The sequence below is a fragment of the Cupressus sempervirens genome, chromosome 2 (genome assembly GCF_028749045.1).
Source record: "Cupressus sempervirens isolate cs-2001-9-10 chromosome 2, ASM2874904v1, whole genome shotgun sequence".
NCBI lineage: Eukaryota > Viridiplantae > Streptophyta > Pinopsida > Cupressales > Cupressaceae > Cupressus > Cupressus sempervirens.
This window is the reverse complement of record NC_143119.1, coordinates 1,270,633-1,288,219: the sequence shown is the minus strand read 5'-3', so window position 1 is coordinate 1,288,219 and position 17,587 is coordinate 1,270,633. Positions and strand designations below refer to the sequence as shown.

The 17,587-nt window shown below is 36.3% G+C and overlaps 2 protein-coding genes across 5 annotated transcripts in view; both read right to left on the bottom strand.

Annotated features, from left to right (window-relative positions):
- LOC149570778 (uncharacterized) overlaps positions 1-17,357 on the bottom strand; it is a 153,447-nt gene extending 136,090 nt beyond the window's left edge. Inside the window, exon 1 of one of the 4 annotated variants that reach the window (XM_089812340.1) lies at positions 17,093-17,357. In XM_089812340.1, coding sequence (XP_089668466.1) covers positions 17,093-17,215 — 123 coding nt within the window. In that variant the 5' untranslated portion in view covers positions 17,216-17,357. The remainder of the gene's footprint in view (positions 1-17,092) is intronic. The other 3 variants (XM_089812341.1, XM_089812343.1, XM_089812342.1) reach the window with 3 other exon arrangements.
- On the bottom strand, positions 11,138-11,752 carry LOC149570779 (uncharacterized protein C24B11.05-like). Its single transcript, XM_089812344.1, has one exon. The coding sequence runs from the start codon at positions 11,728-11,730 to the stop codon at positions 11,209-11,211; it is 522 nt and encodes a 173-aa protein (XP_089668470.1). The 5' UTR covers positions 11,731-11,752; the 3' UTR covers positions 11,138-11,208.
- Positions 17,358-17,587: the final 230 nt, after the last annotated feature.

Below are 17,587 nucleotides of genomic sequence, written 5' to 3'. Positions count from 1 at the left end.
CCTATTCAGGTGAGCCTAGAATGATATTCGCTCATCCATAATAATAGAAAACAAAGCATTCTTCAAAAAAAAAGATCTTCTTTTGTCTGATGTCTCATGAAGATTCTTGAGATGTGCCCCATATCTTGGCAGTTGTCTTGCTGGATGGAATTTGAGAGGGCTAATCATCGGCTACAGATAATTTGAGAAGCATCACTACCCACCGATTATTCAAATCCCATGTATCCTAATCAATACCAAGGTCAGTCGAACGTTGTGTAACACCTAGAACAATAGCTAATCATATTCAAAAATAGCTATTATTCGTTGCTTGAATTTTGAATTGCTCTCAAGCAAAATATTAGTTAGAGATGCCATAGCATGTCTTTCAATAAACAGGTGTGAAAATTTGTGAAGGCACGTACTTCAAAGCAAAAAAATGGAAGACCCTAAAAATTGAAAGGGTACCCAAAAGAGAGCTTGAAATATCCAGAAAGAATATGTTGTCGATTTCCGAATCTACTGGCTTGAAAATCAAGACACCCAAAAAAATCTTACAAGCAATTGAGCTCTCGAAAAACCCACCAAGAATCAATAATCAAAAAAAAAAACTTCGAGCCCAAAAATTAGGCTTTTCGAATGAAACCTTAATTGACAGCCATGGAGGAAAAAGTTGTAGGAAAAAATGGCTATTCTAGATAGAAATATGTCCAAGTCTTCCAAGAATAGGGGCATTCTTGCTGAGACGACATAGAACATGAAGAGTGGACACAAAAAAATAAAGATTCTTCACCCTAAAATTGCAATTTTAGCAAACACATGACCTCAGGAAAAAAGTCTGAAAAAAAGACCTCAAAAAATATCAATGGATGCCGCAATTTGTTAGTCAAAACAAGCCTCAGTAATTGCAACGCGAGCATACAAGTCGACTTTGGAAACTCATGATTTCTGAGATTGCTATCTAAGTCGTAAATTTGCAAACCAGAAATCACGATTTGCAGAAGATTTTCTAGTTCAGAGCTGAAAAAAATTTGTGTTTTTCCAAACTTTGTCTCTAATAACCCTAGCCAAAACTAGGTATTTTGAAGCAGGTACGTCAAGAAAAAATCAATTTCATAAATAACAATCAGAAAATTTCAATTAAGACATTATTATTTCAAAAAAAGAATTCAACCATGCTCTGACATCATTGTTGTCCTGCATTCTAACACCACAAATGTAACAATACGAAACTTTTCAACTTCGTTTCATATTTATCAGAGTTTAGTTCATTATTTACTTGGTTAGTATTGATCAATCAGTTGACCCCAATTGATATAATGATTCCTCTTACTAAAGATTTTCGTCAAGTTTTTTTAGTTTTTCTATTTGTTGAGCCTATGCTTGATTTTTGAAGCCTTCAACATCCTTTTTCTCTTTTTTGATTGTGCATTTGTTGGCTTTTCGTCTTTTGGTTTTGTTCAAGTCATTGCTTTCAGTTTTCCCTTTGATTCGGTGCATCTTACAGCTTAATCGGAGTTGGCAATCAAAAGATATGACCATTTTAGTGCCCAAAAAATGGACTTTCTAGGTGCAACTGCATGAATTAAAATATCATGTTATATTTTGAAGTTGACATTCACTTTTCGATAAATATAACATAAATTCACTTTATGTTATGTTTTTAAGTTACTTTATCATTTTATTTTTTTAAGTAAATATAGAGCACGTATGTTATATTTTTAAGATGAGTTGGTTTTTAATTTTTCACTTGAGTGACCATATTAACTACATAGTTTGATTTAATTTTCTGAATTTTAATTCAAAAATCTTAGTAAATATTACTTTTTGAATGATATTTGCACATAAAATTATTATCTACTGAGTCACAAGGTTCGGCAAATATCAAACTTGATATTCGGATATTGCCGAATGTGAAACTTGCTGGAAAAAATCACTAAAATCTGTTGTTGATTCGGCTGCTAAAAACGAACTTCCTATTTAGAGTCGAATAAATTTAGAAATTGCCGTTTGCAGAGTTTGTAGGGTTTTGTCAAGCAGACAAATCTATAAAATGATGTTCGAACCCTCAAAGAAACCACCCTGCAAATGAGCAAAGTTTGAGCGGCATTTTCCTGAGATGTTCGTCCTGAGCAAAGTTTGAGGCAGCAGATTCTAAAACATTTGTCCTAACTCCTCTCCCGCGTCGTGCCTTCCTCGCCGCTTTCCCTCTCGACTCTTTGTTGTGCCCACCTGTGCCCGCCTATGTGAAGCGGCAACGCTTGTGTCAACGCAGCAACACCTGTGTGTGATAGATTTTTTTTTTTCGATTTGTATAGTTTGTATTACATATTACAAGGTTTAGGGTATTACATATTACATAGTTTGTATTTTGTAATATGTATAAACTTTTCATATAGTTTGTATTACATATTATATAGTTTGTATTTTCTAATACGTATAGAGTTTTAACTTTTCATATAGTTATTAATTTTATATTTTGTTTTGTTTTTTAATATAGTTTTAACATATAGATTGTATATAGTTTTTTACATAATATAATTTGTATAAAAAAATTATTTCAATTTATATAGCTTTTGTAATCAATTTAATTTTTTTATAATTCTTTGTAATCTATTTTGTAATAGTTAATTTAATATTTGATTTAATTTTTAAAATTGATTTAAAATAGTGATATATTAATTTCTAAATTAAAATAGTTTGGAAAACTTTTTAAATATTAGAGTTTAGAGTCCATTAGATATATATTAATATGTTTACTTTAATTTTGCTTTGTAAGTTTATAATTTTTATTATAATTTAATAAATAAATAGATATGTTATATTATGTTTAATAAATTATAAATGTATATTTCAATTTTTAAATAATATAATTATTAGTGTAAAAAGTTGACCTTTAAACATTTTTTAATTATTTATTGAATAATTTTGTTTTAAAGTTTTAAATAATAATATATTATTTTGTTTTTAATTCTACAGATTATAATATGGCTCCCAACAAATCAACTTCGGAGGCATGGAAACATGTGACTCAAAATGGTCCTAATAAAGCTCAGTGTAACTCGTGTCCAAAAGTTATTACTGGAAGTTTAACAAGGGTCATGGATCACTTTCTTGGTATTATGGCAGGTAAGGTGAAGGTGTTACTGCATGTCCAAGTGTGACCCAAAAGCTTAGAGTGATTTTAGAGAAAGAGCATTCATCTTCTATTGCTCAAAAGATGAAGGCGGCACAAAAGAAACAAAGAATTGAAGACGTCTCTAGATTCACATCCACTATATCTTGATGTCTACCTCAGGTTGTAAAGGCAACAAAAGAGAGCGGAACTCGGCATAGCTTTTGGAAATCATGTAAGAAACAACAAGTTGATGATTTACTAGCTGATTTATTCTATACTAGTGCAATTCCATTCAATGTAGCTAGAAATCCACTTTATCGTGTTGTATTTCAAAACGCTGCAGAGTTTGGCAAAAGGTACATACCTCCTTCTTTTAAGGCTTTGAGAACAACTCTCTTAGAGAGGTCAAAAGATAGAGTGACTGATAAATTAGTTGTGGTGAAAGCCTCTTGGAAGGAAATAGGGTGCACTATATTGAGTGATGGATAGTCAAATATCTATCAAAGACCATTGATTAATGTTTTAATGGCTTGTCCTAAAGGTGTTGTATTCTTGAAGGTTATTGACACTATGAATCATAAAAAAACTTCTGAATATATATTTCAGATATTAGAGGAAGCAATTCATGAAGTAGGGGTTGCAAATGTGGTTCAAGTGGTTACTGATAGTGCAGCAAATTGTGTGGGAGCTAGCAAGCTGATTGTAGAGAAGTACCTAGAAATTTATTGGAGTCCATGTGCAGTTCATTTTTTGGATTTGTTGCTTCATGATTTGGCAAAATTCCCTTGGATACATGAAGTAATAATAGAGGAAGAGAAGTTGCAAATTTCATACGAAATCATCGTCTCACATTGAGCCGTTACAGGCAAGATGCATCTAGAGAGTTGTTGAGGCCTTGTGATACAAGATTTGCTTCATTTTATATCACTTTGAGAAGAGTGGTTGAAGGGAAAGCAGCTTTAAGATCTGTAATTTGTTCCAATGAGTGGGAAAATTCAACTCTCTCAAAAAGTGGTAAGGGAAGATCATAGAGCAAATTGTTTTAAATAGTAGCTTTTGGGAAAGTGGGGCAAAGGTTTTAAATATATGTGGTCCAATTGTCGACATGCTCCGCATGGTTGATGGTGACACTCCTTGCCTTGGAATGCTTTATGAAAGCATGGATCGTTGCAAGAAAGCTATTCAGAGAGCACTAAATAATGTGGAAGCAAAGTACATAGAGATATGGGAGACTGTTGATTCAATATGGAAAATGATGCACACTCCTCTACATGCAGCAGCTTGCTGTTTGGAGCCTAAAATGTTTCACATCGATAGACAAGGTGTAATAAATGTGTCAAATGTTTACTCTTCCTCATATCTGCTCACATATTTATATATGATGTCCTTAGCATCGATGTGTCTAGGTACAATATGGCAGATGGAAACCTTTCGCTTGGATTGTTCGGTGATTTTCTCTATCCTTTCTTCTCCCTCCAAATCATGTCCACGATATCTGGAAATTCTTTGTCATCTTCTATTATGTGATGATCATTCCTTCTGCAAGTCAATTTGTCTATTCTTCAACTTCATGTCTCCACTCGTCATTTGGTTCTTTCAACTATGTTTTCCCCTTGTCTCCCCTATTGGTGCCCTGTTCTTCTTCCCCGCTCTCACTCTTATATAAGCGAGGGGAATCTATGAGTCACTGACCAAAAGTCGTGACCTTCTGGTCTAGCAGTCACTGTATACAAAATATTCTTTATCAACTTCTATTTATTTATTATGTATTGATCAATTATATGTTTCATGACTCATTAATATATAAATAAAAAATCAAGTATTGGTGTAAACAAATGAATTTTAATATTGACTTATATTTTTATATTATCAAATATTGAGTCATCATTGATTATTATCCTTCAACAATATCGATTGATACTTTCATCAATAATATTTATTTGGTTTGATATCATTGACTAAAATATTTACAAAATTAATTATGTCAATATAGGGTTATCACAAATACATGTGAAGTTGAATCTTCCTTTGCCAATGTCAAATCCGGTCCAAAATTGTGTTCCTATTGTGATCACTATGGTCATACATTAGTTTTTGTTTTGGCCAACACCCATGTATTTAATGTGGTCAGCATACTCATGATGCCTCTAATTGTTTTCCAAAAAGTGTCCAAACCTATGTTGTGTGTTTCAAAGCTTTTGTTAGAATTAGTTCTAGAGAAGACAACAAACGGTTCTTCAAATGCTGCAATTGTGACATCTTTGATGGATATTAAAAGTGCTATGGGTTTTATACATGTTTGTGATTCTTTTGATGATTTGGATTTTATGATTTGTTTTCATCATATTGATGTAGTCATCCCAAAGGATTGCTTATGCCCATTATGTAATTCTGGCATTAGTTTGTTTCCCTTGTAGGGTGGACCCTTCTTTGTATTCTCCTCCCTTGTCTACTAGCGGGGGATCAAGGATGGGTCATATGATAGATTCCAAGATTATAGATATCACGTTATATTAGGATTTTGAGATTACAAATTACAATCTTTTAGACATTACAGATTGAGATGAGTTGTTCACTATGCATTGTCATGATTTGGAGTGAGCACTAGATATGAGACTGACCCACCAATGGTCATCTATAGCTTGATTACCTTTAATTGGATGACAGTCATCCCGCCATGGTCAACTATTTGGAAGCTAAGACGCCACTAAACCAAAGATGGATTAATCACCAAAACGATCAGGTGCTTAACGGTAGAATATCCCAACAAAAAATGGGAGATCCTAAGTTCAACTTCTGGATGGTGTATTAAAGTTGGTATCAGAGCCCAGCCTAGCAGAGCCAAAACAAGCTAGGTTCCCTGAGAAACTATGGTGTTGTTCAAGGGGGGAGTTTTCAGAAATTTACCACACCCGACCTAAAAATGGGTCGATCGCCAAGAAGGCCAGTAGCTCAGTTGTATCATAGCCCAATAACAAATGGGAGATCCTAAATTTGATACCTAGCTGGTCGAGGAGAAGTTAATAGAAATGAGCAGTAATTCTCCAAATCACTACTACCTTAATGATTGAAAAGGAATCTTAGGGGATTGATGTACCCTGACCTCCAAAATAAGAGAAGCCTAAAAGAAAAATAAGGACAACGGTTTGGACTTGACCAAAGATAAAAAGAAATGCACTATCAAGGCCTCTCCATGCTCACATAACTAAAGTAAGCCTCTGTTTTCAACATTCTAAAGCCACTGAGTAGTATAAAAATGAAGATTATTTTACAAGACTAATAATAAGGAAGATTTTATATGGTTCCAAATAAGTAATAGTTTCTGGTCAGCCAATGGAGGAACCTCTTGTCCATTTTTTCCATGCCACAAAGGAATGAAAATTAAATGCATCACAAAACTAACAATAATCAGATAGAGAAAGTGGAGTTGTAGACACTGAAGATAAGGTTATTCCAATAAATGTTCTTTAATCCAACATGGATGGATCAGATTCTCCAGCATATCCTTAAATTGGTATTTCAAAAACACAACCCTTCTTCAGAAAATTTAAGAATAAGATGTTAAGGTATAGGATTCTGTAGAATGTGTGGAATGTTCTAGAAAGAAAGAATTTTCTAGAAGAGTGAAACAACTAGAAGTTGTCCAAAAACAAGAATGTTACAGTTTTAATTCTCTAGAATTCTAGACATTTCTAAGCTCAGCTATAAATATGAGGCTGCTAATTGTGAGCAGGAACGTAATGCAATGTAATTGTATGTTCTTTGATTGGTTAAAATAACAGCTAGATCTCTTCATTATTTCTTTTTGATTTAGTACTCTACCTTGTCCTCTTCATTGTTGTTATTTCAATTTATCATTATATTTGGAACTATTTTTACATGGCATCAGAGCTAGAGTTGGTTTAGAGATTTTGACAGTGCTGGAGTATTGTTGGATTTATATTTGTTTGAAGGCTATTTTTTCTTGCTAATATGGGTTTTTCAAATGAAGTTTCGCCTATCTTTGATGGAAGTGGTTTTGTAGATTAGAAGATTGAACTCCAGAATACTTTAAGAGAAAAGAAAAGGCTTTGTGAAGGATAGTGAACAAAGAAATTGGAGAACCTCATCCTACCAAAGAAAAGGAGTCATGGAAAAGCAAGTTGGAGCAAGCTAGAGGTATCGTTTGCAGAGCCTTGAATCCCAATCTCGACAGAAGGTTTGTTGATATTGTTGATCCAATAGAATTATGGAAAATTTTAGAAAAAGATTATAAAGATGCAAGATACTGCCAACACTTATTGTATAGAAGGAAAATTGGTGAACTTGGCTCCTACTGATTTTGGAAAAACTGATTGATTACTTCAATGAAGTAAAATATTTAAATGCCCAGCTAAATGATTGATTTCCAATTGATTGCAATGGTTGAAAATAAGCTTTCCCAACCATACAAGGTTTTTAAAGAATCGAGGAAAAGAGTTATTAATGAAATCCCAATGCCCCCCAACAAACTTTTGATCAATTTTGTAATTCTGTTTTAAATGGAGAAGTTCAACTTGTTAAAGAAGGTTATATTAAGAAGAATCATGCATATGTAACTAAGGGAAGATCATTTTATAGAAATGTGGATGCAAAAAAGAATTGGAAACACAATAATAAATTTAAAAACAAAGATGATTCTAACAAAGTTCCTAGAAATAAAGGTGCAGAAAAGCAAGTGGGAAGAAAACCCATTATTGGACGAATTATGGTGGCGAGAATAATAATGAGAAATTTTGTTTGAAAAAGAGGGGCAACGAAAGGGAGCAGTACAAGCCCAAGGAAGAAAGGTTTAAGCATTGCAAGGCAGATAGAAATGGGGATGCAAAGAAGAATTGGAAATACAATAATAAATTTCAAAACAAAGATGGTTCTAACATTTTTCCTAGAAATAATGGCACAGAAAAGAAAGTGGGAAGAAAACCCATTATTTGTAGTAATTATGGTGGTGAGAATAATATAGAGAAACTTTGTTTGAAGAAGAGGGACAATGAAAGGCAGCAGTACAAGCCCAAGGAAGAAAGGTTTAAAGATAGCAATGCACATAGACATAGCTCCGTAGCCATCTCCCTAAAAAAAAAAAACAACAACCCAAATATGGAGGTAAGTGCTAGACCCAGAAGTGAATCTATTATCAAGGAGGGATACTTTGCTTCAGAGACTAATCAAGAATGGATTTTACAATCAGAAGCATCATTTCACTTGACTGAAAACAGATCTTTGTTTATTGATTTTTATGAGGAGAAGAATTCAGATCAAAAAATTACTATTAAAAATAAGATGAAACTTCTAGTATTAGGCATAGGGATTGTCGATGTGACAAATGAATCTTTGAAAAATATTTTATTGGTTGAAGGATTAGGGCTGAATCTTATTTCAGTATTTAAAATTATTCAAGTTTGAAATGAAGTTCTTGTCTCTAGTAATCAAGTTATTGTTAGAGATGGTATTGGTAGAATTGATCATAAAGAGTCTCTTCAAAGTTGTTGGTTTGGTTGATGATAAACTCACACTTGCCTGTGCTTTTATTGCTCAAATTGATTACATGTTAAAACTTTGGCATGCTAGACTTGGACATATAAATTATAGAAAGTTGAAAGATATGGTTAGAGGACTAACAAAAAATTTAGCTAGTGAGAGAGTGTGTAGGATGTGTGTCAGGTAAACACCATTGAGATCCTTTCGAGTGAAGAAAAGCATCGAGAGCTAATCACCTAATGCAACTCATTCATAGTGATTTATATGAACCAGCTTATTCATTACTTTCAGGAGCCAAGTACCTTCTCACTTATATTGATGATTGTAGCAGGCCCGTATGGGTTTATTTTCTTGAAAGAAAAAATGAAGTGTGCGAAGTTTTTCAAAAGTTTAAAGCATTAGTTGAAAATCAAAGTGGAAACGGAATTAAAAGATTAAGGACAGATAATGGGGGTGAATATCACAATTATGCATTTGAATCATTTTATGAAAATTATGCCATTATAATGCAAAAGACAGTTCCTTATACCCCTCAATAAAATGGGTTGCTAAAAGAACGAATAGAACTCTTTTAGAAATGGCTTGTTGTATATTACATTCTAAAAGTTTGTATAGTAAATTTTGGAGTTTGGCTGTTCCTTGTGCTGCAATAGTGAGAATAGAATCTCCACCAAAGCTCTCACAAATATTAACCTTTAAGCAACATGGAGTGGTAGAAAACCTGAGAAGTGCTTATGCATGCATTAAAGTGAAGAATCAAAAGGCTTAAAGATTGTATGATTTGGTAACAAAGAAAATCTTTGTCAATAGAGATGTAAAGTTTGACAAACACTCGCAACTTCCAAGTGCTCCCAGTACCAATGACTATAAAGTGTGCGCTAATAAAACATCTAAAGCTTGACGAACCATTTTTGCAGGAAGTGATGATGAAGAAGATAATTATTTCAGCTACACAAAAGACAAAGAATGTTGAATAAATCTAGAGGCAAGGACCTGAAAACCAATAAGGGAATAGTAGTGCTCTCAAGGCCAAAGTGTTATAGACTAATGACCCAGTCTCATATGAGGAAGTTAAAAAAAAAGAAAGAAATGGGAGCAAGCTATGAAAGAGGAATATGATGCACTGCTAAAGAACAACACTTGGGAACTTGTGCCTCGCACCAAAGGAAAGAATGTTATTGGTTGCAAATGGGTTTGCAAAACCAAATTTAAATGAGATAGTGCTATTAAAAAATTCAAGGCTGGATTGGTTGGCAAAGAGTAAAAACAAAAAGAGTGCGTTGATTATAAGGAAACATTTACACCAGTTGTTAAATTGGATTCATTTACAATTATTGTCTCCTTGGCTGCAAGTCTTGGGTGGCATATTCATCAAATGGAATTTAAAAATGCTTTCTTGAATGGAGACTTATATAAGGAAATATATATGGATCAACCACCAACTTTTATAGAACATGAAAATTCTAACTTTGTCTATAGATCAAAGAAATCTATTTACGGTCTAAAACAAAAAGATTGAGTGTGAAATGGCATCCTCCAGACCAAGGTGTTATTAAGCTGAATTTCAATGGTGCATCTCATGGCAATCCAGGGATGTCTGGTATAGGTGTGTGTGTACGAAATCACTTGGGCATACCTCTATTTATAAAATCTTCACCTATTCCATGGGGCACTAACAATAATACTGAGGTTTCAGCTTTGCTCCTTGGTCTTGTCACAGCATCATCTATGAAGAAACCTCGGCTCCAAGTGGAAGAAGCCTCTCTTATTATTATTCAGGCTTGTATTAATAGACAAATTCAATGCAGAAGTCTAGCATACAAGCTAAAACAGGCCTGGCGCCTAATCAATACTTTTGAAAATTGCCTCCTCAATCATCCTTATCGTGAAGGTAACCAATTGGCTGACTACCTCTCAAACTTAGGATATGATGGAAAGGAACTAGATAGTTGGGATCCAACTACACTGGCAGAGCTATACCCAAATTTATTGGATATCATTAACAATGAAACAAGTTTGTCATGATTTATCATTTGGCACTCTCCATGTCGTCATCCAGTACCTTGTGCTACAAAATACTATTGCACTGTGAATGATGCTCCTGGCCTTCGTGATTTCATTAAGAATATGATTACTGGAATTATATGTACAGGGCAAAGAGATCAATGGTGCAGGAATAAACACTAGTTTTTCTGTTCACCAGGATGTTGATGGAAGAGCAACTGATATTGCTTTAGGTTGGTCAGTTGCTTTAGGTTCGCCATTTACATTTGTAACTACCCTGGAGGATGAATACAAGAGCGATATATTTGGAGTGTGTGGAATTTTATTGGGAGCTGTACATGGTACAGTTGATGCCTTGTTCAGAAGATATACTGAACATGGAATGAATGAAGAACTTGCTTAAAAAACACTGTGGAAGGCGTACCTGGGATCATAACATTTTGTCATGGCTGGGCGTTGATTTGTCGAAAAGGATGGTCTTCCAGCATTTCCAATGGGACAAATTGATCAAACTCGGATGTGGAGAGTTGGTGAATGGGTGCGCAATGTTTGACCTGCTGGTGCTTTGGGTCCTCTTAATCCGTTTACTACTGGTGTTCACCAAGATTGTTCTATGCATTTATAACAGTTTCAATACTCACTGCTCCCTCTGATTGTTCAGAGGTTTCATTCCCTTCCCAAATTGCAGGCAGGGCTTCCTTAACATTGTGAATGCTTTCAAGTGCTAAGTCTGCTCCTTCTGTCCGTATTGAAGTGCCAAACAATACAGTATGCAGGCCTATATGTTTTCCAGCTGCTATATTTCTAAGACTGTTGTCAAAGAAAACAGTTCTTTTTGGATCAGCATTTGCAAGGACAAGAGCGCGCTCTATAGCCTCTTTTGAGGGCTTGCAAACGACAGGTGGTTTGCACATATCAGAAAAGGTTGTATCCCAGCTGTTATTATTTTCAGTAGTTTCTTGACAAGAATTGAGAGTTTCAAAGCATATCACACCTTCAAAGCAATCTTCTAACCCAAGTCTGCTTAGCACTTTTGCAGCATGAACTTTGTCACTGTTTGTAAATATAATTTTTCGTTGAGGCATACTCAGTAAAAGATTCTTTAGCACTGGGTCAGGTTTTAACGTTCTCATATGGCAATCACACTATTGCCAATCACCAATGCCCCAAGAATATTATTCTCATGCAAATCAGTCTTCCCAAATACAGCGTTCGCAGCTTACCTTTTGTGAACAGCTTCACACTCCTTCACAGTCATTAAGCTCACCTCAAGGGCCTTTGCAGTTGACAGGGCAGTCTTCTGGTGCTAGGGGCCATACTTGGTTGAGAGAAATTTGTGCTTCAAGATCCAATACAAGAATGTTGGAGGTTGTTATGGGTGAGGTCTTATGATGAGTTTGACTAAAGTGCCATATGCAATTTTTTGAGAAAGATCTAAACTGGTGTGGAGATTTTAAAACATTGCTGTGAAGTTTTCTGAGACTATGACCTTCTTGACATTTTGTACGGAATCTCCTGGCATCTTTGTATTGGTGACGATTTCGGGTTTCCTTTCAGGTTCTTTCCCAAATGAACCCTTAAACCTGTTTTTATTTTAAATAATATATATAGTGGCTCCGTCAATTTTTTATTTTTTTTTTTAAACATGAGCATGGAATGAGAAAATACTTTCGACTTCATGAGTGTAAACGGTGCAAATCAGATCCTAATCTTTATGTGAAAAAAGTTGAAGATGAGGTTATTGTTGTTGCACATTATGTAGATGATTTACTTATTGCTGGACCAAATATTGGGTCAATCAAAGGGGAATTCAGCAAGGGTAAAGAGAAGGTTAGTGACTCAAAAGGCAAGTCAGCTGTACCCTTCGATAAGGAAACACTTAATGACCTATGTAGGAAGAAGCTATGCTTCTTTTGCAAAGGTCCCTTTGAGTTTGGTCATGATTGTGCTATGAGGCCTAAGGGGAAGGCTAACCGAGCGATGAGGGCTTACTACGAGGGTTCAAATTCAGACAGCTTAGAGCACCATGATGAGGATCCTAATGGAGTAGAGGGTGAACAAGAGATAGATAGTGCTGAGAAAAAAGAGGCTCCAGAGTTACATTTACAGGAGGCACGTCTGTCTAGTATTCAAAGAGAGGGATCTTTTAGACTCCGGGGAGTCTTGACAGGGCAGAAGGTTATTACTCTATTGAATACAGGTGCCACACATAATTTCATTGATGCACGATTTGTGGAGAGGCGTGGACTCATTACCGAGGAGTTCGAAGGATTGAGAGTCAAGGTAGCTGATGGATATACTCTTCGCTATAACAGGATGGTGCGAGATCTACCTTTGCGCCTGAACAACTATGAGTTCAAGGCAGACTATTATGTGGTCAACATGGGTGACATGGACATTGTACTCGGAATGCAGTGGCTACATTATTTGAAGGAGGTTACTCTAAGACTAGAGGATATGGAGATACGGTTCGAGGTGGATGGCAGGACTCATGTGTTGAAGGCTATTCATAATGGTGATGTCAGGACTATCTCACTTAGACGGATGGAGAGATTAGCCAAGCATAATAATATAGAGTGGGCAACAATATGTGCCTTGATGCCTACCCAGGAAGAGCAGCATAAGACTGAATATCATCCAGATATTCAGAAATTGAAAATCAAGTATGAGAAGGTTTTTAGCGAGATTCCACAAGGCAGGCCACCAGACAGAGGCATTGAGCACATTATCGAGCTGGAGGAAGGCGCTAAGCCTATCATGATCACACCATACCGGCACCCAAAACGACTCAAAGATGAGATCGAGAGGACCATCAAGGAGTTGCTAGCAATGGGACACATCAAACCAAGTAAGTCACCTTTTGCATCTTCTGTTGTTCTAGTAAAAAAGAAGGATGATACTCTACGAATGTGTATTGATTACAGGATGTTGAATAAGAGAACTATAAAGAATAGATATCTCATCCAGCGCATCGATGAGTTGATAGACGAATTGCATGGGGCTTGTTATTTCACAAAAATTGATTTGAGATCGGGCTATCACCAGATTAGAGTTCGAGAGCAGGATATTGAGAAAACTGCTTTCGGGTGTCATTGTGGGCACTTTGAGTTTGTAGTCATGCCTTTTGGTTTGACTAATGCACCTGCCACGTTTCAGTCCACTATGAAAAAGGTCTTCCACAATCAATTGAGGAAATTTGTGCTGGTGTTCTTTGATGATATTTTGATCTATAGTAGGACATGGCAGAAACATTTAGAGCACTTGGAGACAGTATTGAGCATTTTACAGAGGGAGTCCTTGTATGCCAAGAAGCCCAAATGTGATTTGGGGATGACAGAATTGTTGTATCTTGGACACATCATTAGTGTGGAAGGAGTGCGAATGGATCCTGAAAAAATCCATGCTATTGTTGATTGGCCACCACCAAAGAACCTTACACAGTTAAGAGGGTTCCTTGGTCTATGTGGATTCTATCGTAGGTTTGTCAGTGGCTACTCATGACATGTAGCGCCCATGACAGATTTGCTGAAGAAAGGGGCATTTGTGTGGACTCGGGAGGCACAGGAGTGTTTTATGCGGTTCAAGGAAATAATGACTACATGCCCAGTATTAGCATTGCCTAATTTCACGAAGCCATTTGAGCTTCAATGTGATGCTTCTAGAGAGGGAGTTGGTGTTGTACTCATGTAGGACAAGCATCCTATAGCTTATGAGAGTAGGAAACTCAAAGGACCTACGAGATCATTCAGCATATACGATAAGGAGATGTTGGCCATCATGCATGCCTTGGCCAAATTCAGACAGTATCTTGTGGGCAGCAAATTTTGTATTAAAATTGATCATAATAGTTTGAGGCACTTTTTAGGACAACGGGACCTGAATGATCATCAGCAGAAGTGGGTGAGTAAGTTTCAGGCATATGATTTTGATATCACATATGTTAAGGGGACACAAAATATTGTTGCAGATGCTTTATCCCGTAGGCCACACCTCACTTCTATGATTCAGATATCAAAGGATTGGCGACACTTGATTGTAGCAGAATATGCCAAAGACACGTGGGCCTCTGCTATAGTGGAGTGAACAACAATCGACACCAAATACACTCTCATAGAGGATTTGATCATTTACAAGAACAGGATTTACTTAGTCCCAGGATCGAAAGTGAAGCAGTTGATTTTGAGAGCATTCCATAATTCACCTACAGCAGGCCATCCTAGGTATTTCAAGACTTACAGGTTAGTACGGGAACGGTTCACTTGGAAGGGACTTAAGGCTGATGTTTTGCAGTATGTGCATGAGTGTCATGTTTGCCAGTAGAACAAACAAGAGCACACTTATCGAGCAGGGCTCCTACAGCCACTTCCTATTCCTAACAGGAAGTGGGAGTACATCTCTATGGATTTTATTACGGGCTTACCCAAGGCCCAGGGGCGCAATTGTATCTATGTGGTGGTGGATAGGCTAACAAAATATGCTCACTTCTTCCCTATTGCTACTACGTACTCAGCAGCTCAGGTGGCAGAGGTCTTCTTCAAGGAGGTTTTCAAATTACATGGTTTGCCTCAGAGCATTGTGAGTGATAGGCACAGCGGCTTCATGAGTCACTTTTGGCAAGAGGTATTACAGTTGTGTGGTACTGAGCTTACACCTAGCACTAGTTATCACCCACAGACTGATGGTCAAACAGAGATTGTAAACAAATGGGTGGAAGGCTATTTGAGGAATTATGTGGCAGATCAACAGCGAGCTTGGGTCCGATGGATATATCTCTGTGAGTATTGTTATAATACTACATACCATATGACTATACAAATGACACCCTTCATGGCACTTTACAGTTATGAGGCACCTAGTTTCTTAGATTTTTTGTTGGGAGACAATCGGGTACCCCATGCAAGTGAACTATTACAAGAAAGTAAGGATATAGTTGCTACTCTCAGAGACAACATTGCTAGAGCTCAGAACCAGCAAAAGCAGTATGCAGTCAAAAAGAGGACTGAGCATAGCTTTGAGGTAAATGATATGGTTTACCTGATGTTGCAGCTATATAAGCAGTCCACTCTCAAGAAGAGTGGTGTAAAGAAACTCAAGCCACGCTATTATGGACCATTCAGGTTCGTCAGGCGAGTTGGTGAGGTGGCTTATGAGTTGGAGCTTCCTGCAAATAGTAGAGTGCACAATGTGTTTCATGTATCACGCCTCAAAAAGGCGTTGGGTTAGAATGTGATGCCTTCTGCAGTATTACCTGCCTTGGATGATGAAGGAAAATTGATCTTAGTGCCAGAATCCATTCTGGATAGTAGAGAGAAGCAACTTCGCAGGAGAGTAATCAGAGAGTATCTGGTTAAGTGGAAAGATTTATCTATTGAAGATGCTACTTGGGAGGGAGAAGTGATTTTGCAGCATCCAGCATTAAGATTGCTTGAGGCCAAGCAATTTTAGGGGGGGCGGACCTGTAATGTCCCCATTTTGGAGGAGTTAATTATTTATAAAGTTATCGATAAAAAAATATATTGCAAGGTAACTTTATATTTAATTAAGTGATATATCTTATAAAGTCATTAAATAAAATAATGTTCTAGAGGTTGCTGGAAGGAGCAGAGAAATAATTTAAAAAAAGAGGCCGACCTATCGAGGAAAAAAGAATAAATAGGCATTGAGGGCTCACTGCCTATCATCGAGATTTATTATTGATTTTTGCTGATGTGCATTGTGGAGCCTAGGGTTTCTGCAAATAGTCACAATTGGCCATTGAGAACGAATACTCTCAATTGGTACGCAATTTTGAGGGTGTGAAAGATCACCTGAATTATTGCAGCTGTGGGAAGGATATTTCAGTCCTTTCACTTGTGCTTAAGTGTTGGTTTGGTGTTTCAAATGGAGTTGCACTTTCACCATATCATCTTCAGCAGTCAGTCTCCAATATCAGATCAATCCAGGTTCTTCATTTCAGTTTGTAGTTGTAACAAGTTCTCAATTGTATACAGCCAGTTAGGGTTTGTCTGTAATGTGCCATGTCATAATGTTTCGGTGCTGAAAATTGCCATATCATTTGTAAAAACATTTGGTTTTCATTGAATGAATACATTGGCACTATTATTTTCTTATTTCAGCAATATATTTTAGCAATGTATTAAATTTAGGGTTTTGTTTAGTGGCCTATTGGAAAGGGTCTTTACATGCAAAAGGGTTAATACCTCAAAAATATAGGATTATAGACAAAATTGATGATCGTGGGTCCGATTCCTAACTGGTCTACAGAAAATTAAGGCACTGAAAAGGTTGGGAAGTGCCGGCAATTGGATTGCAACGCCATTCAGTCTAATATTTGTATTTCCAAAAATTGCAGCCTTCCTCCGACTAGAAAACATCCCGGCGTCCTCTCTCAAAATGTACTTAGCAAACTCTTAGAGGTTGGTTCCATGCAGCTGCTTGTCTTAATTTACTATTAAATTTGAACCGAAAAATAATACAGAAAAAGGGTAGACGTACCTGAAAGCAGATAATATCGGCTCGAAGACAGTTTAAAAAGTAATTGGATACTGAATCATATCGATGTGCAGCATCTTTCAGTGTGTTGTAAAGGCCGTTTATATTCCAGCTGACGATCCGCATGGCGCCTAAGCTCGGGAGATAAAAGAGTTCCAAATCCGAAGAGCGTTTCGTGTATTTCAATACGCGCAACGTCTATACAGCCACGAAAATGCACTTCCTTACGAAGGAGAAGACTTTGGAAAAAAAATTTTGAAAAGTTAGAAAAACAATGTAAAGGGAGTGCATTCCTCAAATATGTCCATGAAAGATTAGGACAATTAGAGTTTTTCTAGAAATTACTTATGATGAATAAAGAATACTTAGGTCCTACTATTAAGAAATGCTCTTTTGTAGTTAGAAATATAAAAGTAGGAGATTTTGTGATAAAAAAAGATAAAATAGTTTAAATAGATGCATGCATAGCAGAATTCATGCTTCCTATAGCCACTGTCA